We start from the raw sequence: 21,504 nt of genomic DNA, 5'->3' as shown, positions 1-21,504 counted from the left end.
GGATTGTCCTTGGGCGTCGGTGACCTCCCTCCACGCGTGCATCGTATCATGGGTGTATCATATTCATGGCTGACATGCGACCATGGAACATCTCAACACAAGGCTTGAGCCACACCTCCATCCATCGGTTGTAAACGTAAACTGCATCTTCGCCTTCTTCTTCTTCCCCCTATAAATTCCGTCAGGATGTACAGTAAGATGTGTAATGCTGCCCTCCACAGTTAGAACTTCGCAATCACATTTTTGTGATTGTGATGCAAGTGCCCCAGCATCACACATTCGAGTTAATAAAATAATAAAAAATGAATAAAATCGTGTAGCATTAATCTTACTCACTGCTTTATAAAAAATAATAAGCTAGCATGATCATAGAGGAAGAATCTAACTTTCACAGTCACATATGTTGACTGTTTGTTTTCCCCTCAGAGTCTTATTACTACAGGCTAATATTAACTTTCTCAATGGATAATATCGCGAGAAAGAGATGGTGAGCAGTGGAGTATGGCCTACTACTATTTATAGTAATAACAATACTTAATTATGAATATTATAAATTATAATAATAAACTATAAGAAGCATTTGACCTGTTTTTCCTGGGATCTAAAGTAACTAACGAAACTAACAATGCAATTATCTTCAGTAAATATGTTGAATATCCAAACTAAAATTAATTTACCGCTGTGAAAAAAACAAAACACATAATGATTGAACGAGAACGTGTTACAGTTTTTACATGGTTGCACACCGGATCTCAATACAAACGCACAATATCCGGTCCGTCTACCAAATCCTTCCGCCCCCGACGCGCTTTGCTCCGTTGTGTTTGAATGGTGTGAATGTGGCGTCTTCGCGTATTAGCTGTTAAATTAACAGAAAGAAAAACATTATTAAACATAAGCAAACCGGCGAATCTCCTACGACCCTCAAACCTTCAGGCTAACTGCTTTTGTTCGCGCTCTGTAGACGATATTCGCTTCAGACCACGATACATGTCAAGTGAAGCAAAGAGACTCTGCTCAGAAAACATGACCGGTAAAAAGATTGGGACTCATAATGGCTCCTTTCACTGTGACGAAGTGCTTGCCTGTTTCATCCTCCGTCAGTTACCTGAATACAAGGTGAGCACAATTTTTATTTTATTTATTTATTTATTTGTTATAGTTATTGCATCCAAAACTCCATTTTGCTCATTTAATTTAAAGGCAGTCGTTAATAAACATTCACAGTGATTGTTCCTATATTTAAATTCATATCTTTAATGAAATGATACTTGTATTCCTCTGTATGGGGTCCCATGTCATCTTAAAATGGACCAGAGGAGGGTGCTGTTGCATTGGTAGACACATTTCTTCTGAAAGATGATTTGTGCACCAAGATAAAGTGATCTATTTCACATCTGAAGACGAATGGCATGTTTCATCGTGCTCTTCCTGTGCGATCAAACTCTCTAAATGCTGCTGGAGCCAAAACTGTAAAACATATTCAATATGTTAACCTATATGGCGTTAATTTGTGATCTCAGCTATTCAGTATGATACAATATGGTCCACAAATTACTGATTGAGCCTTTAACCGAACATCCGAGGCAGAGGGTAACCAAGAGTTGCAACCATTTGTTCCAATTGTGGTCACACTATTGATGTAGTTAATAACAGTTATAGTAGAACATCAATGGATTTGGCTCTTGGTTTGATGTGGCTTATGAACCCTAAATGAGGCCCATGTATGAAATCCAGATGTCCAGAATGTTCTCTTCCACTTTACCAGATACTTGACTCGTAAATGCCTGCAGATTTATGAATCTCTCTATTCATTGCACAGGATGCTGAAATTGTTCGGACCAGGGATCCAGGGCAGCTGGCAGAGTGCGATATCGTCGTAGATGTGGGAGGAGAGTTTGACCCAAAGAAGCACCGCTATGACCATCATCAGAGGTACAGCAGTGACAAAAAAAGTGCTGCAAAAGATTAAGCTTTGGATTTCTATAGATGTAGGTTTGGATGTGTAACCATTGAGCTACACCTGTGCTTTTTCTGTTTGATTATATCCTAATGCATGCAAGTACTTGTCTGATTATTATAAAGATAGACGTATGAGATTATTAGATGATCTGCCATTCTTCTTGCAGACCATCCATATGTACATGAATTGGAGTAACTTAATTTAATTGCCAAGTAGAGCAAAACATTGGGAGCTATTTTGAAGCCATTTCCAAGCAATTACTCCCCCCAAAAATAAATAAATATATATATATATATATACACACACACACACACACACACACACACACACACACACACACACACACACACACACACACACACACACACACAGGCACTGATGCATTCATATTTATTCATGAAGGTCTTTAGATTTGGATCCAACCACACATCTCCTTGGCCTCATTATAGCTTCCTAATTCTAAAACTGGAACTCAAACTGAATGTCAGACCTCTTGACCCTGTTTAGTTTTGTAGAATATTTCTAAGTTCCAAGTTCTTGATTCAAGGTTTCTGAAGCATCCTGATTACATGAACCACGAAGGAGCAGCCTCTGTGCTTTCTTGCCAAAGTTTTCAATGATCGCCTTCACCCCAAGTCTCATCACATTGAGCAATCAGCCCTTTCCAGGTGTCTCGGTTTAATGTCCTGATGATAATCAGAGATAGCTTTTTATGACCATGGTGATAAAAAAATGTGTAAGGGCTCTTTTCCTGGCAGGCGGTTAGTGATAATTAGTGCTTCTTCAAATGAATGACCCCCTGCTGTTAGCTCATGAGGCCACAACACTGTCGAGGCCACAGGAGAATGTGACTGTCACTCACATATGTGGATGGCAGGGGGGAAATGTAGTTGTGATGTCAGGGTTGGATGGGCAGAAGTGGTGCACGAAGTTGACAAGAATGATTTGATTTCAGTAGCACTACGGTGTGGTAGCTATGTACAGATTTCAGTGACGGCAAAACTCAAAATTCACAACAAAAATGTACGTATTAATACAGTCGTTTTTATATTTCTTGAGTGGCTCGAATGCCTTTCTTTGGGAATTCCACTTTAGCGCCTACATTCCACTAATCATTTGTGACCCAATGCTGCACTCTACTTTTTCATATACTTATTATTTATCAGTTGTTTATTTTTGAGCGTTGAATGAGAAGATTTATTTAAAGAGTGGTTTAAATACTTCATCCAGGGGAAAGCATCGAGTGTGACTTTATCCATGTAACACGCTTTAATACTGGTATCTCCATATGTCACAATTTATCTTGATTTATCTCAAATCTTTAAAGAGTGCAGTAAATTAAGTAGTTTTTGTTTTCATCTTAAATGTGGGGAACAAAGAAAATAGACGATATGATATTATTATAATACAAACATACCCAACTCATTGATCTAGACACACTGCTATATATTAATTATGAAGTTGACCTATCAATGATTGGGTTGACGATACTTTAAAAATCAGAGTTTTGGATCTAAATTAATTAAAATCTGGCTCTCAAAGTAGGGCGTAAGTAAATTGAAGTTGTTTAATCCAATTTGGACTTTTAAGAAATTAAAGATATGACTGAACATATGTCTAACTAAGCTACAAGAGGAAAAACATGTATTACCAAAATATATCAACAAGAACCGTTTAATGGTCCTACTTACATTTTAAATACCTGACAAATCGCAAAATTACATTCTCTTTTTCAATTAGAGCCACTTCTGGATTATGATGGGAAATTACTTGCTAATAATCGTTTGGTCTTGAAGGGGAAAGTTACAAAATGTCAAAATACTATATATATAAACTTCTCGCATTTTAAATTGTACATCACTAACTTCCCTTGATTTATTTCTGTTCTGTAAATGCTCATCTGCCCGGAGGTGAAACCATCTTTGACTTCACAGAAACGGCATCTTTCTTTCACTCTGTCATCTGCTCTCCCCCAGCTTCAGATAATCAGCATAGAAATGCTTCAGCTTGGCCAATTAGCCTTTTTAATGTGTGTGATTACCCTCCCCACCTGTCATCCCGACATGTCACTCATTCATTTGAGTTTGTTTTCCCGTGCTGCAGGCAGCCCAAGCATCCTAATTAAGTCTGAATTAAATGACCATCAGTGGCTCAGAGCTTGAGCCCACCTATATCAGCATGTGGCTAAGGAGAGACCTCCACTGACTTTGATTTATGTGTGCTCACACTCACGCTTGCAAACACATACATGAGCATGTGTTCTAATGCACACTCTCTCTCTGAAGCTAAGCAGAATATGTACATGTACATGTGACACTGTGTACATCTGGATGCAGCAGACATGTAACTCACATGGCCTGTTATTGGCAAATATTGTTTATAAATGGAGCGACTAACGAGCAAAAGACCAATCAATGGCGTGTGCTAGTGCATGGTGTGTTTCTTGAGTTTTGTACACATAATACATATGCTTCAAAAGGTCAGAAACGGCGCTACTACGGTCTGCTTTGGTTTGATTTTGTTTGTTTTTCTTAGATTAACCTTTCTTCAGATTATTTTCAGGATTAATTGATGAATCTGTACTCTATAAAAGGTGAAAAACAGGTGCCAGGAGGGCTTTTCTGCTTCTGCCTTTGCCAACAACTAATAGTCTGTTTTTGTTCTTTCTTTTTTCAGGACATTTTCAGAGACCTTCCACAGTTTGTGTCCAGAGAAAACGTGGGTGACCAAACTCAGTTCCGCCGGCCTGGTTTACCTGCACTTTGGTCATCAGCTGTTGTCTCAGCTAACACAGCTGAAGAAGGGGGACAGGCAGCTGGAGGTGCTCTATGACAAGGTGAGGGGTGAATGGTGATGGATTTATTGCATGGTGGAGATTTTTATTGATTGCTTTTTTTTTCTTTACTGGTGTGGAAAATGTTGCCTTGTCTGTCAACAGCAAGTTTCCACTTTGAGTGGGGGGCACAAATGGCTCAGTGAAGTAGCGAAGAAAGACAATTGTATCCTCAAGTAGCAATATATCTATATTATATTTTTTGGTTGTTTCCAAAGATAACACTCAATCACTATGACTCTTCAGTTTGTGTCATACAGACAGTGAAACTAGGGGGAAAAAGTGTGACGTGGATGTGACATAGTTCAACAGATTTAATCTGAGGGCAGTTTAAGCCCAGAGTAATTATTTTGATCACAAACAGCGCCTCTATTTTTGTCCCAAAGCTTAATTCCACTTATATGCTTACTTGTCAATTATCACCCTTATTGGTTAGAATTAGGATAATAACCCAGTGCTTCTCTCTTTCTCTCTTGATATTGCTTAATCTCTTGCATCTTTTTAAATTCCTTGCAGCTTTACGAGAACTTTGTGGAGGAAGTTGATGCTATCGACAACGGAATTTCACAGTATGATGGGGAAGCCCGCTACGCTATCTCCAGCACGATGAGTGCACGTGTCGGCCACCTAAACCCTCGCTGGAACAGCAAGAGTCAGGACACTGAGGTGAGTGTGTGTGTACTCGCATTGTAAAGTAGCTGTTTGTGATATACGTCAGCTTGATGATGCTTGAACGACTTTGAACTAATTTAAAGGTGAAGTAAGTAGTTTATAGTGCCATATAGAGGAGAGGCTGAAATTTACAACAAAGACCTGCTGCTCTGCTCACCCCCTCCCTTCCCTGAGCGATACGGTATCCTCAGCCGGTCAAATGTCGTCCTCGCCGTCTTTCTCCGTGTCAGCAGATGAGGTTCGTGAGGTGAGGGAGAGGGCGAGCTACCGCGGCCGTAGCAGACGAAGCGGAGAGAGAGGAGGCGGGACTTCCGCGACAATTTTACATGTTATTTTACATGACTTTTTGAAACACTACGAAAATGAAACAAAAACTATTATACAGCGACTAGACAATGCAGGAGCACATAATATGCATAAAAAAGTGGATTTTGGGTCATATAAACCCATAAATACTACACATTGTCCCTTTAAGTACAACACACATTGGTCTTGTCAATTTTTGATATTTTAATTAGCGCTGAACAATTCATTGAAATTATCGGAGATGCAATATTTTTTCAAGCCAAAATGTGTGTAAAAAATATCATTTTTGTCATTATTGTCTTGATCTATACACATCTCGCTCTACAGACTGAAGAGATCACCATCACCATTTGCTGCGATATTGTGAATCATATCGCAATTCCTTTCAGTATAATCGCGACTAGATATTTATTCAAAATCATTCAGCCTTAATATTAATGCAGAAATGTGTATGCAGAAAGTAATTGAAGGCTGTATCACATGAGCACAACTTTAGCAACTGGCGGTGAAAACAAAAATACAATACAAGCTAATACCCCTGTGGTTAACACAACAGGCAGAATGCAGAGCACGTCAGAGGCCGTTGTCAGAGTTATGCTGAATCAAAAGAGGTGCAGAAATGGACTAGTATCTCATTAGTGCGAGAGGTAAATGCCTGCAGGAAAACCACACCTGTTTGCTCTCATGAGATACCTGCAGCCTGGCTGTGTAACACTTTTTCCATTGTGCTATCTCAGTGGGGCAGGCGACCTCTTTGTGTGTTTTCTGTTTGTGTGCAAATGCTCATTATGTCATGTTTTTGTGTCTGTATCTGTCTCTCTTTCTGTAATGTTCTGTGGTTTTGGGTTTTCCTTTCACAAGATGATGAGAGTGGAAGTCGGACTAAGTTTTGTGCAGAACATCACGTGAAGCTGATGATGCACGGCTACAAACATCAGTGAAAAAGTGGTTATGCAAGACTTAATGAATTAGACATTGGCATTCAATGAAAACAAATGTAGTATACCTGCTGGATCTAGGAAACCTGCACCATCTCTTAGTTTTGTTACTATAGACCTAGACTGCTGGGGGAATTCCTGTGGTGCACTCACTCAGGGTGTGAATATGACTTCATTATATGTCATTAACCTTGTTCTTTCACTCCCTAGTTTATCTCTTTCCTTCCTTTCCTCTCTCTGTGTGTGTCCTCATCTTGCAGGTTACAGGATCCAGATCCAGCTTTGAGGCTATTATTATTATTACTATCACCATGCATATCATCGCCTTTATTATTATGCTATAATTAAAACTTATCAGTATCATTTTTATCAACAATTTCTGCTGCTGCTGCTTGTATAAAGGACATTGTAGTTCTATAAACATGGCATCACACTGACTCGAACTGTCCTGTAACTTATAACTTGAAATAATTGTTGTATATCTGCTCCTGGTCTCTTTCTTCTTTCGTCTAGTGTCTCTAGTGCTTGCTCATTTTGTGAATTGTTGTTTATCTGCTCTCAAGTGCCTTGAGATAATGTATGTTAAGATTTTACTTTAAAGATTACTTTAAAGTAAAGTAGATTTTGTACTGACGACACTTGTATAAAAGCTTCATGCTGATCCATCTCAACAGGTCTTTATTTATCCATTCAAGGGAAATCTGACTTGACCAAACACTTCATTTCTGCCTTCACCATATGCTACAGTAGTATTCCTATGTTAATTCACTGTGTTTGACAACAGCATGTATGTTTTTGCACATCATTTCACCAGGAGGGATTCAAGAAGGCAATGAAAATGGTAGGTGAGGAGTTTTTGGACCGTCTGGATTTTTACCAGTCCTCCTGGTTACCTGCTCGTGTGGTGGTGGAGGAAGCTATTAAGCAGAGGCATCAGGTACTAAACTATCTAATGTTTACTTTTGTGAAATGATAATCTTCTCCAGAAGGCAGGGATTCCTTCTTAACCTCACCTGTGTCTCTGTGTTTCATTTGTTTGTTTAATCATCATGCAGTTCTTAATTAGTGCAAAAGACCTAAACTGAAAAAACAAACAACTTTGAATAAACATGTTACATGTTTATTTTTGTACCATTCACTCATGTCTGATCTTGTCTTCCTAATAGAAAAATGTTGATTGTTTTGGCAGTTTCTTGTTGTGTTTTTTAATTTCATTTGCAAAACTCAGTACTCCATATTTAACTCCTATAAAAATCTCTAATGTGCTGAAAAATGTGGTTTTAAAGTTTTAAGATATAATTATTTGGTTATTATTATTATTTTCATCTTTCCTTAATTGTTTTTATAAATGTTAAATTACACAGAAAATAAATTGCTGCCTCTCCTATATCGTAATCTCTGCACAATTTCATGCTTCCCTTAACATCTCTAGGTGGATCCCAGTGGGGAGATTGTATTGTTCGCCAATGGTGGCTGTCCCTGGAAGGAGCACCTCTTTGCCCTGGAGAATGAGCTTCAAATGGATATGCCCATCAAGTTTGTCCTTTACCCAGACCAGAATGGACAGTGGAGGGTCCAGTGTGTCCCTGCTGGACTCCACACCTTTCAGAACAGGTAATCTTTTTGTTTGTGTGTGTAGGTCGCTACCCAGAGCTGATAGGTGAGGGTTCAGAGCATTGAGTGAGTTTATTATTTGGCTCAGCTCCCTCTTCACCACAACAGTCTGGTGCAATGATTGGACTGCTGCTGACACTGCACCAGACTCCCCACATCAGTGGAAACGACACTGAGATATTTGAACACCTTTAACTTGCAAGCAATCTACCATTTTTTAGTCTATCAGTGAACCAAAAAGGCTTTCCCATAATACAATTAGGGATCATAATTTAGCATTTTGCTTCATCGCTGTTTTGTAGATGTACGTGGAGTGTCACTGTTTGCCTCCTGTCTTCCTGTATGGTGTTATTACACTCTTTTAGGCATGCGCCATTATCAGTAATGTTATTGCAGTCCATAGAGGGCCATACCATCATCGATTACTAACGATTATTTCCATAATCGATTAATCTTGAATTAATTAATTAATCAATGTTTTGATAATGAGTAGCAGTGCATCCACCATTCCAGAGGGGGGAGCTGTGCTTCTGAGAGCTGGTGCCATGATTACGTCACTTCCAGGTATTGGCCAATCACAAGACGGTTGGGAAAGCTCTCGTTGGCTGGCCAATCATAACACAGTCTGTCTTCTGGGGGTGAGATTTCAGTCTGAAACGGCGCGACTGATGATAGCTTCAGTGAGGAGAGATTTCTATTTGATGTTTCCAGCAACTAGGAGGTTTTTGGCCATAAAAAACAAGTTAATGTATGTAAGTAGACCTCCATAAACGCATATATGTGCGATAGGACCACTCTATGGGAGCTTTAAAACCCCAGCAGCTCCTTGAGATCCTGCAGAATATTTGGAAAAAGGCACTGGCTACGAGAAAAAACTTTGGAGGCCATAGTTTGCCGGTTGCTATTTGTGGTTGCATCTCTGTCGTCAAATCAAGCAAGCTTTGTGACACTGACACAAATAGTCTCAGACAGGATGTATTTAAATGCCGGTGGAAAACACCGCTAACAACTCCACTATCTCCTAGGTTTGCTGAGGCAAGCTGAGCCAAACCCCAACGTATGATTCAAATTTTATAGACAAGCTGACGACAGCTCACAGAGGGCTGATATCTTATCCGGTTAGAGACTAACGTTGTTTTGTTCTCACATTGGTCTCCAAGGGTTTGATAGTGTAAACATACACAGCTCCACACAGCCACCTGAGCCCTTTCTCCACACACACACACACACACACACACACACTCACACACACACACACACACACACACACACACACACACACACACACACACACACACACACACACACACACACACACCCTCTCACTCAGGTGGTTCTTTTTTTTGTTTACCCTAATGTTAATTGCACACTCTGCAATACAGCAAGCTGGGGCATATTTATTTGAATGTGCCACAATTGTTACAAAGGTGAATATTAATGAACGTGAGATCCATGCTCTCCTGAAGAACACATCTCCTAAGCACAAGCCCTTGGACTATGAATGTAATTTAGGACTCTTAGGAGTTGCATAGATCCATTATTCAGTTTTTACAGACCCAAGTAATCCTTAAAATAGACCACAGTAGTTTGTAGTTCTACTGTACTTTAAAGATACAGTATGTTTGAGAACCTATGCAGCCTTTAGTTGGCATCAAAACTCAATAACATGTTTAATTTGTCCAAAACATGTTGGTCTCTGTAGAGCTGAGCAGACAACTGATGTTGTTGATTGATTGAAAAAAGACATGGTGTAATGAAAAACAACAAAAAAGAAAAAAATCATACTATCAGGTGGTTTTACATTTATAATAAAATCCTCTTCAATTTCTGCCAAATGAAAATAATTTATTGACCAATTGTGACTATAGGAGACTATAAGTGTGAATTTGTCAAATGATTAAATCTGTGATTCCTAACTTTGCAGAGGAGTTTACCTCTTGGTCACCTCTCACACTTTCACTGTTAATACTGTCAACATTCAGTGCTTCCCCCCAGCTGACCTCACTTGCTCCTGCACAGCAGCCTGTTTGCCACCATCCTCCTTTTCCTCATCTCTCTCTGTTCATTAGCTACAGCTTCTTCTTCTTCTTCCTGACCCACTCTTACATCATCACTGGATGAAGCCTGGAAATAATCTGTAAATAATTTGTTGTAGTTGGCAAATATGGACGGGCATATCAATCAAATGGTGCTGAATATTTGAAGGAATTATCCGTTAAATATTTGAATATTCATTAGTGCCAGAATCAGCATCGGTGTGCTGCAAATCTGAGAAAGACTCTGACATAGTTTCGTCAGAGTGAAATTCTCCACTCCGAGAAAACAAACTCCAGCACATGAGAGCTAGTTAAAGTGATGCTGTGTTCACAGGTTGTTGAGATAGGAGCAGCTACAAGATAAATAAAAAAACAAAAAAAAACTTGTATTATTAATTGTATATTTGTTGTCTTTTAAATGTATTCAGTCACATTATGTGATCAAGTTAAAATATATTAGAAAATGTTATAGTTTCTTTAACGGGTGTGAAAGCCTCTGAACACACCTGTGTTTCCTGTGACTGCTAATGCTTCGTCACTTTAATTTCTTTGAAGACGAGCAGCTGAAATATTTTCTCTCCATCAGCAGTAAATTAAATACAACCCTGATTCACATGGAATGGTAATTAGCGAGGCTGCTGAGATAAGATTACCAACAGTAACACTGGTGATTGCATGATCATATTTATTGTTTCCTGTCAATCTCTTTTGAAAATTATAATCCTCTGCTGGAATGATGGACCACTAATAATGGAAGCTATATTCTAAGGAGAGTAATTACAGATGGTACATATTGAAAAGTAATTGCTGAGAAAATATAATCTCCATAAAAGAGCATTAAGATCACAAGATGGTCATTCAGATTCTGCACACAATAGCTGCGTCTGTTCACGTGGCATTTGTCCTGTAAGACAAGTTGCTCCTATGATGCTTTTATGGAGCTGTTAAGGGTCTTGTTAGCGGTTTCAGCTCCACAGTGTAAATTTCCTCATGACAAATAAGCTGTGTGGAGCGTAGCTGAATAAAGAGAGAGATCTAAATGTGACATCTCGCATAATTTAGGCGTGAAAATGTCACTGTCATGGCAGCAGATCTGAGCTGCTATTCCTATCTTTGTTCTTCAAAATTGCTGTTACCTGGGTGTGACCTTACTCTTTGGTTCTGGGTTTTGACATGACTCGGTGGAACACAGTGGGTTGGTTGGGAACAGTAGGGGGCTTCCTGAGCATGTTCTTCCAAAAGAAACGGGAAGAGGGTTATGATGTAATCGGTGCTCTTCTATTTTCACCTTTTTCCACAAGCTCATGGTCTCCTGTTGCTCGTTCCTGTCTCACCACGTCTCTGTCGTACATACACCATTTCTGTTCTATAATTACCCATCTCCACTTTATTACCTTTCTTCCTTGCAGTAAATTCTGTATCTTCCTCCACTTCTTTCAACTCTCTTTCCTCCACCCTCTTCCCTCTTCCCTATCATGCTTCCTCACCGTTCACACCTACCATCCCTCCCTCGTTTTATCCCCGTGCAAGACTTTTTTTCCACTTGGTTGCAGAATCTCATCGGGTGGCAATGCTTTCAACTAAAAAAAAAAAAACAAAAAAAAACAGCAACACAACGTCAAACATGGTAGTCAGTGTGGTGCTACATCAGAAACATATCTCCAGATGGCCTGTCTCCGGGTGGCCTAGTTCCGCCCAGTGGGCATGTACCAACCGTGCAAAAGGTGTGTTGTTATCACCTTTGTCCCTGCCTCTGCACCTGTGGGAAGAAAAAAAGTCTATTTTTATCAATGCTGCATTGCTAAGGAAATGTGAGCCAGAGGGGAGGAAGAGGGGAGTGGAAGCGCTTTTTCCTCCCCGACATGGAAAGCAAAGCGTGGTGCTGGAAGGATATTTGGAAATACACATTAACTGCTGTCTAATACTATACTAAATACACATTTAGTTTAGTTTTGCATAGTTTTACCCTTTTATTAAGTGTGTCTTGCATAGACTCACAATATCTGTGAATCAGTGGTGGATCTGGTAAATCAGCTTTGATCACATTAATCTCTGTATAAGTCATCTTGAGTAATATTTTTCCCCAATGAATCATTCTCTCCCAATATCTGTCTCATTATGGTATAATAAGGGTCTAAGTGGAGCGTTATCCCATGGGAATGGTCATTTTGCTAATTGTGAGCGTATTTTTAGACCGGTCATATTGAGAATCACATCTTCCTGGTTCTGTCATAACAACAGTCCTCCCCCTCCTACTTCTTTCCTCATTACCAGCCCTGTTGACCTTTCGGCAGAGCTCGTTTTCCAGCCGTACTGTGGAGCTATTGATTGGTTGATTCATTTAACAGGGATTACAGGTTGGCTATGCGGATCTCCCCCTGGTCTATTGTTTGGACTGGAGATAATGGTACAGAGAAATATGCTCGTATTACACTTTCGTGTGTTTTTTTTTTTTTTTTTTAATGCTCCTCACCCTCCGATTGTTAGATTTAAAGACTGCTATTCAGAATAATATTAAATATTCAAAGGGATCCAGAAAGTTAACAAAGAAAATTGAGAGCAAAAGTTCAAACTTGCATTCTTCTTCAATCATGTAGCTTTTTTTCTTACAGATTTAAATATGAAGCGTTTAACATAAAAGAAAGAGAAGTCTGAAGATGACTGCTGTGACATTTTAACGAAATGTGACACCCGTTATAAGATTTTTAGCCACTTCTATTTCAGAATCTATGAGAGATGACAAAATGCATCAGTATGTAAACACATGGTGAGAACAGTGGTCTCCAATAATGACTCCAAGAAGGTAATGATGATGCACACACACACACACACACACACACACACACACACACACACAGGAAAACTAGTAGTGTGTTTTAACACGGTCTCTAGGCTGTGGACCGAGGTTATGTGATTCATCCAGAGGGAGGTAAATGAGCTGCTCTCCATTTTTATGAATTTCTAGCCGCCGTCCTCGCTCCATTGTTCAGGTCAGATCATAAAACCTGACGGAGCCGATCGTTTTCCCTCTCTTTGTAAAGATTGCATGTTGACTCTGTGTGGTCTGACATTTTCCACATAACTGGAGATAAATGAAGCGGATTTTATTTTTTTGGCTGTTTTTGCTTGGGACTGATTGCTCTGTTGCTATTTGTGTACATTTAAAATTGGCAATTTACCTCTCTTTCCTGTCATGGAATCTGAAATTATACGAGCAATTTAACTGTGAAGCTATACAAAAATAAAGGGGGGAAATCATCATTCATATGGGCTTTTGCACTTCATTTTATTTTTTAACCGGTTACTAGTATTTAATTTGCATTATGAATAAGAATTGGTGCTGATTTCCTTGTTATGCAGATATGTACAGCACAGTGTGTTTCATAAAAGCAACGTCTCATCAGGAAGTGAGCAGCTGACCACAATAGTGTCCATCTGGAAGCCAACTAACCCTTCTGTCTTCTCTATTTCCAGGCTGTCCCTGCTGGAGGAGTGGCGCGGCGTTCGCGACGAAGCACTGTCAAAGCTCAGTGGGATCGAGGGCTGCATTTTTGTCCATGCTGGAGGATTTATTGGAGGGAACAAGACCCAGGAAGGAGCCCTGGAGATGGCACGGAGGACCCTGCAGGCTGCTGCACAGTCCCCTACGAATGGAAGCAGCTGACCGGTCATGGAGGACAGCCAAGAGCACATTTTGTTCTCAGGGGTCAGTCTTTAGACAGAATTGTGAGGATTATAATGTCATTTTTGCCAGGTTGTCGCTTGTGTGTCACAGCCAAGGATAATGTTATTGCTAGAATTGGGATGGTATGGAAATGGCGGCCAAATAACCTTGGACCAGTTTTTTTCCTGTATTTCAAAACAATGTCATGTTGTTCCCCTGCCCACCTGTACTCTCATTTGTTTTGGCACTTATTTTCAATAAAACACAATTTGGATTATATTTCATAAATCCCATATTGTTTTTCCAATTATGCTGATAGATATTGACTTTTATTAGCCAATGTTTTTTATTATTCTGAAAAAGGTAATCCCTCGTCCCCAAGTTTGATGTTCAAAGCTCCACCTGTGGCTGTGCAAACAGGTGGCTAAAGAAATTAGATAATGAGCCCTTAGCGCTTTCAGTAACGCTTTATAATGTAAGTGAACGCTATTAGCATTAGTAACGCGTTAATAATTTAATTCATCATTTATAAAGCATGAATACTCGGTAGAATGTAGTTCATAAACACAGTTTTAAATGTTTTTACTCATCCCATCCCAATAGCTGCTGTAGAGTTACCGGGTTTTTGTTTGGGTAACTGTTGGTTGTAGACCATCTTAGAATTAAAAGTGTTAAGTAGAACCATATAAGGTTCTTCAGCTTTTTTTCTTAGTAAAACCCTTTTTGGCTCCAGGTAAAACCTTTTTATAAAGGTTCCACCTGGAACCCTTTTTGGGGGGTTCCACTAAGAACCCTTTTAAAACCCTTTATTCAGGAAAGGGGTTTTAAAGGGTTCTCTGGATCTTACTGGAACCATTAGTGTTACCCTTTCTTTGGGAAAGGGTTTTTCAGAAGCAAATGGTTCCAGGTAGAACCTCAGCCCTTGTAGAAGGACCATTTTGGAACCCTTATTTCTAAGAGTGTAGTTCTTTATATTGAATGTTCATAAAAGCATGATTATAAACACAGAATTGGGCGTGTCACCAACTGCTAGGAAACAAAAAGGATTGGAGACATATTCATAATGAACAAAGAATGCTCCTGAAATATCATCAGCATTTTCTTCATTTCCCTAACTGGAAAAGACGGAAGGCCTAATATGTAATATCCTAAATATCCAAAGGCTGATTTCCATGGACACCTGGACATTTGTCCATCCTTTCATTCCCAGCGATGCTGAAATTAACTATTGCACTACAAAGAGATATATATATATATATATATATATGGGCTACTTCAGCTCGCTCTGTGATCAAAGTGTCAATAATGAAGCTTGCTTAATTCTGGAAGAAACTCATTCCGCTCCTTGGTGCAGCCAGTGTCATGACAAGGTTAACTACAGACAATTTCCCAGTGATAAAGTCTTGGGATCTGGCCTTGAATTTCCTCATTAATGCTGGAGATTCTGTTTCCCCTGTAGCTCTCTCTACCTGTTGCTTCTCCCTTATTGCAGGACACACAAAGCTGCCCTTCTGCCGCTCTTGCCCTTGGCGTCTTATTGCTCTATAATTCCATTGCTGTACATTTTACTTACATCCATGTTGGGAGTTGTTGAGCAAAATGTCAGAGAAGAAAGACGCAATTCATATGTCGATACTCGAAGCTGTTGGTGTTGTTTTGCTTCTTCTCCTTTCCCTTAATCCCCAAGGTTCTTAAGTGATGAGACTAGAGCTGCAACTATATTTTCACGATGAATCGTTTGGTCCGTAAAATGTCAGAAAATGCTAAAAAAAAAAAAAAAATGTTGGTCGTGTTTGTCAAACCTGGAAATGATGATGTTCTCAAATGTCTTGATTTGTCCACAAACCAAAATGATTCAGTTTTTAATGATTTCTTTGTTATGTTGAGCAAAGAAACCAGACAAATATTCACAATTAAGAAGCTAAAACGATCAGAACTCTTGTTTTAATCATGAAAAAAGCTTCAAACCGATTAATCGATTAACAAAATAGATTAATTTAGTAATTTAGTATTAATTTATCGATTATTAACACTGGGTTACAAAACAAAACAAAAAAATATGTCTTTTCAACTGAATTAGGACCATTTTGCACTGCTGAATCCAAAAATGACAATTTTTCTCAACCAGGTCAGGTTTTTATGATAATTTGATTAGAAAATTCCGATCTTCTGACTTAATTGATTACATTTTTGTGACATTATCAGTTGATTTTCATTAATATTTCTAATCCAAAACAGGTTTTAGGAGAAAAGAAAAGGTTTTCTAACAGATTCCTATTAGGAACAATGGTGTATTCACCACAAATGCAGCAGAATACGTCAGGCTTATTTTTGCAAGATCTTCTAGTCGAAGCCATTTCATTCACTTATAATATGAAAAAAAAAAAAAATTGTCATAACTTTGCACTTGCAAAATCTTCAGAATGTGTTTATTGCAAGAAATATAAAAGAATTTTGCATCATATGACGTGAAAATGTCCGTACATGTAAACAAATATGTAGCTTTGTTCAGAAAATTGACCTGATTGAGCCAAACCAATGTGATTTTTGGATTCAGCACATCAAAATGATCCTAAATCAGCTGAAAAAAACCTTAAACAATAAATTTGGTGTTGACCAGTGTAATCGATTAATTGTTTCAGCTGTAGATGAGACCATTTCATCATGTTTTTCTTTCCTGATTTGGACAGGTGGAGAATTCTTAAAAACACATACTATATTGAATGACTTAAGCCTTAAGTCATTCAATATATGTGTTTTTACAAGGTCATAACCGTGAAGATCCGAGTGTATCGTCCGATCTATATTTAGTCTCAAGTTTTCCACCGCAATGGCTATTTTTAATGGCTTTGGAAAAGCAGTCGCCCTCTGAGATCTCCCTTTCCACGCACTCGAGCACACACACACACACGTCGCTGTCTCTAGTGTTATTACTCTGTATTGATGGACACTGGATCTGAGCCAAGGTCTCAATCCAATCTATATGTGTGTGTGTGGCAGCCCTTTCATGTGACTTGGTTCATATTGTAATCTCTGGCAGCCAGTCCGTGTGCTGTTATGAGAGATTACAGATGATAACCCATTTTCTCCCCCCAGCTTTACCTCGCTGAAAGAAACAGGAGATGACAAAGGTGTTTTTTCTTTTTTTCTTTTTTCTTTTTTTTTACCTCGGCGCTGTAATTGCAGACCGTTTTGAGAGAGACGTCAATTTGAAAGGAGAGGAAACTGTTGCCTAATATGTATTGACTTGAGTTTCCAGCCACCGTTTTACACTTGCATACACAATTTCAGGCTTATTCACGACCAAGTGCACTTCTCTTGATTGCTTTGCACAGGAAATAACCGCTTGCTTTGACTGGTTTTTAAAAAATGCTCTCAAAAGTATTTCTCTGCATTTTTTTCCCCCCTTTTTCTTTTCACGTCCTGTACAAGGACGCCTGAAACACACACACAAAGCACATTTTTAACACTTTATTTTGTCAGCAGGAATGTTTTTCTATTACCTGTTCATTGTCGCTTTGCAGCCAAACCTTGTTGTGTTGGTGCTCAGTTGTAAGCACTTTTAGACTCTGGCTCCTTGTCCCAGTTGGAGCTGGGAGAAAAACATAGCTGGTGAGAAACCTGAGCAGAACACCTGCCCTCAGCCTGACCTGTTGTTAGTCCAGTCGCTCCCGTGAGAACGATATGTTAGTTACAAGAAATGCTTTTCTTTCTTCCTTAATATCTGTCCCTCCTGCTCTGTCGGGTGTAGTCGACCCACACAGCCACGTGTTTGTCCTCCTGGATAGTGAATAGAATTATACACAAGCGTTACACCCAGTGACTCTACGGACTTTTGCTATAACCTGTCATTTCTTTTCCAGAATTGCCTCTTGCCTCGTGCTCACACTCAAGGTTCATGAAGTTTTCCCCTCTGAGAATCACAGTCAAACAAACACAGACTGCTTCACTGAAGTCGAGCTGTGTCGGTTAGGGTTCACTCTTAGAAATAAGGGTTCCAAAAAGGGTCCTTCTACAAGGGCTGAGGTTCTACCTCAAAACATTTGCTTCTGAAAAACCCTTTCCAGAAGAAAGGTTTTTTCAAGGGTTCTTGGTAACACTAATGGTTCCAGTAAGAACCATTTTCATCCAGAGAACCCTTTAAAACTCCTTTCCTGAATAAAGGGTTTTTAAATGGTTCTTGGTGGAACCCTCCAAATGGGCTCCAGGTGGAACCTTTAAAAAAAAAGGTTCTACCTGGAGCCAAAAAGGGTTCTCCTATGAGGACAAGCCGAAGAACCTTATATGGTTCTACTTAGCACTTTTATTTCTAAGAGTGTATAGGTTGAAGCACAAATTATGAATCAAATCGTTCTGAATTGCCCCAAAAATCAGAATCGAATTCAAAAAACTATAACTAATAACTAATTAAAAAAACTATTCTAAAAAAAGATGTTCATGCCTACACTCAGAAATAAAAATGCTAAGTAGAACCATATAAGGTTCTAAGGCTTGTCCTAATGGGAGAACCCTTTTTGGCTCCAGTTGGAACCTTTTTATAAAGGTTTCACCTGGAACCCTTAGTGTTACCAAGAACCCTTTTAAAACCCTTTATTCAGGAAAGGGGTTTTAAAGGTTTCTCTGGATCAAAATGGTTCTTACTGGAACCATTAGTGTTGCCAAGAACCCTTTCTTCGGGAAATGGTTTTTCAGAAGCAAATGGTTCCAGGTAGAACCTCAGCCCTTGTAGAAGGACCCTTTTGGAACCCTTACTTCTAAGAGTGAAGGTGTGCAAAGGATGATCTATGACAAATGGAGACATTAAAGTGTCTTTTTCCAGATTTATCAAGTTTTAAACATCTATCCATGCTTAGATGGAATTGTTGCAACTGTTGCACAGAAGCAATATCACATATTGCATAAGTAACACAAATAAAAGATCAATTTTCTATCGAACTGAATCGTAGTAAATGAGGATCGCGATTCTTATGTGAATCGATTTTTTGGCACACACCCTCTATAGAATAGCATCCCCAAACACTTCCAAATGAACACTATACATAACCGCCGTCCCCTCTGGTTATACTCAGATTAGGGGACACGAGACACACAGATTAAAAACATGATATTTGCATTTGCATCCTGCTGTCACACTTTTCAGCTGCAGGTTGCCAGCGGAGAAGCGGGACAAGCAGAGAACGGATGCTGTATGTATGTGACATCACGGCTGTGACGACCCCCCCGAAGGGTTTCTTCTGCTGTAGATTGGCAGATATTCATGCTGCCTGTGATGGAAAATGAAAAAGCGATAGCAGGCCACTTGTGCTCAAAGTAAACACTGTTGTTTTTTTTTCTCTTTCTCCTTGACGGCACATCTGTTGGGTGACACTGCGTTTGTGTGTTTGTCGACACGCCCTGGTTATTTATATGGAAATGTGTAACCCTGGTAATTGTCAGCGTCACCTTGTGTCCTTTCTCTCTCCGTGTTTTGGAAATGCATGCATCTGCATGATCAGATCAGAATCACTTATGTATAACACTGTGGTGGAAAATATCAAAATCACAGAGCGGCATCTTCCCTTTAAATCTCACATGTATCAAATGTTGTTTCTCTTTCTGGCAAATGCACATATGAAATATTAATTTTAACAGTATGACACCTTTGATATTTCATGTGTGTGTGTGTGTGTGTGTGTGTGTAATCTCACTTTTATCACAATTTAATCAACATTTGAGGGGAAGTGCGTGATGAATGGATAATCTAATTCTACCTCCAGGTGATTAAGTTAATGTATAGAAGCAGTGTTTTGTTTTTCTTCTTCCTCAGAAACCACAGACTGATTCCCACTCCAGTGTGGTGATGACAAAGATGGACTGATGGTGGCGCACGCGTCCCCACAGGCAGAGAGAGAGAGAGAGGGAGAGACAAAGAGATAGAGAGAGAGGGAGAGTTTGCCCCACATCTCTCTCTGTTACTGTAATTATCCTCTGGTGAGACCGACAGTGATGTAGACGTCTGTAGGCGACAAACCATGGAAACGCACCTGATCCAACAGGACATGAATTTACTCTAAATGGGAAAAAAGGGGTTGCCATTCAGTCCATAGACGGAAAAAAGTGGTGGGGAAAAAAATGGTAAACGAGGACCTAAAAGATAACAATAATCGTCTCAGGTAAGTTATTTTATCGAATATTCTATATATTTACCGAGTAGTTTGTCTGTTCTAATTCATCATTTCTTTTAAACTTTACTATTTACGCGTGTGTATTTTCTGTTTAAAGTTACGGGAAAACATCGCTCAGCCCGCTGCTCAGTTTCCACGCTCCACGTTGACCTGTTTCACTCAGATTAATGGAATTTGGACTAAATTAAATTGGTGCAGTTTAATCGTATAGAATGGGGGAAAAAAAAAGAAAAGGTACAGCTGCTCCAGAGACTGTCGCTCTTTAATGTTTCATGTTTAAGTGATGAAACACAAAAAAAATGAGAATGAATGAAACAGTCTCCGTCATTGTCATTCAGATTTTCTAATCCCCATTGTTATTATTCAGCTAATTATTTTTCCCCCATAATTGGAGGATTGCATGGATTAAACATGTTAATAATAGACAGCTGCAGTGTTCAACTCATCATGTCTTATTTAATAACACAGACACTTTCCCTGTGTCACAGGGCTGTCACTCATCAGTCACCTTTAAGCACAAAAAAAACCCACAAATCAAGAGAGCTGTTGTTTCTGAGACAGTGTAAGAGGAAGAGAGAGAGATTTAATTCTATAATTAATAAGTCGAGGGTGTTTTTAAATCCAATTCAACATTCTATATTGTATATTGAGATTTTCTGTCCTGGAACAGCAGCATCATTTGAATCTACTTGTCACAGCAAAAAGAAAAAGGATGTCAGAGCATCACATTGGATTATTCAAATCAATTTAGATGCACTTTAATACACAGGTGAGGATGATACATGTAGAAGATCAGGGGTAGATTAGAGTAGATTACCAACGGTTATTGGGTGATGGGAATGTTGGGAGATAAAAACCATGTATCACGCCTGGACTATCTGTTTAGATTAGAATATAAAAGAGGGTTTTTAATGAAGGTTAGAATTTTCTTTTTTATTATGCTATTATTCATAAGGGTTAATAATAATAATAATAATAATTTAGCAACTTTCTACCACTTGATTCATACGTTTTATGATCTATTTTAGTGATCAGCTGAATTTGAACACATATTTAGAAGAGTATGACTAAAATAACTAGAAAAGCACTCGGCGAGTGCAGACCTCGGGTCAGCCCCCCCCGATGGATCACGCCCAAAATTTAATCACTTATTCCTGGTCCCATTGCGGACATTTCCTGACAATTTCATCCAGATCCTTCCTAGACTTGTCGAGTTATGTTGCTAACAGACAAACAAACAAACTCCTCCTTGGCAGAGGTCAATAACAAGAAAAAAGTAATTTATTATCTAAATCCATTCATAGAAACTGAACA

At 39.1% G+C, this 21,504-nt stretch overlaps 1 protein-coding gene across 1 annotated transcript; it reads left to right on the top strand.

The window, feature by feature from the left end:
* The first annotated feature begins 830 nt into the window (after nucleotides 1-830).
* Nucleotides 831-14,258, top strand: myg1 (myg1 exonuclease). Its single transcript, XM_083892775.1, has 7 exons — nucleotides 831-1,119; nucleotides 1,823-1,935; nucleotides 4,640-4,799; nucleotides 5,313-5,462; nucleotides 7,527-7,649; nucleotides 8,145-8,326; nucleotides 13,837-14,258. Exons 1-7 carry the CDS (start codon nucleotides 838-840, stop codon nucleotides 14,024-14,026), a joined length of 1,200 nt encoding a protein of 399 aa, XP_083748901.1. The 5' UTR covers nucleotides 831-837; the 3' UTR covers nucleotides 14,027-14,258.
* The last annotated feature ends 7,246 nt before the right edge of the window (nucleotides 14,259-21,504 follow it).

The sequence above is a fragment of the Microchirus variegatus genome, assembly GCF_963457635.1.
Source record: "Microchirus variegatus genome assembly, chromosome: 7".
NCBI classification, from domain to species: domain Eukaryota; kingdom Metazoa; phylum Chordata; class Actinopteri; order Pleuronectiformes; family Soleidae; genus Microchirus; species Microchirus variegatus.
This window is presented reverse-complemented; position numbering and strand designations above follow the sequence as displayed.

Coding starts and splice junctions, on each gene's coding strand:
- myg1 (XM_083892775.1), top strand. CDS start 838: ATGTGGCGTCTTCGCGTATTAGCTGTTAAATTAACAGAAAGAAAAACA. Junction 1,120..1,822: donor GTCAGTTACCTGAATACAAG/GTGAGCACAATT, acceptor TTCATTGCACAG/GATGCTGAAATTGTTCGGAC. Junction 1,936..4,639: donor CGCTATGACCATCATCAGAG/GTACAGCAGTGA, acceptor TTCTTTTTTCAG/GACATTTTCAGAGACCTTCC.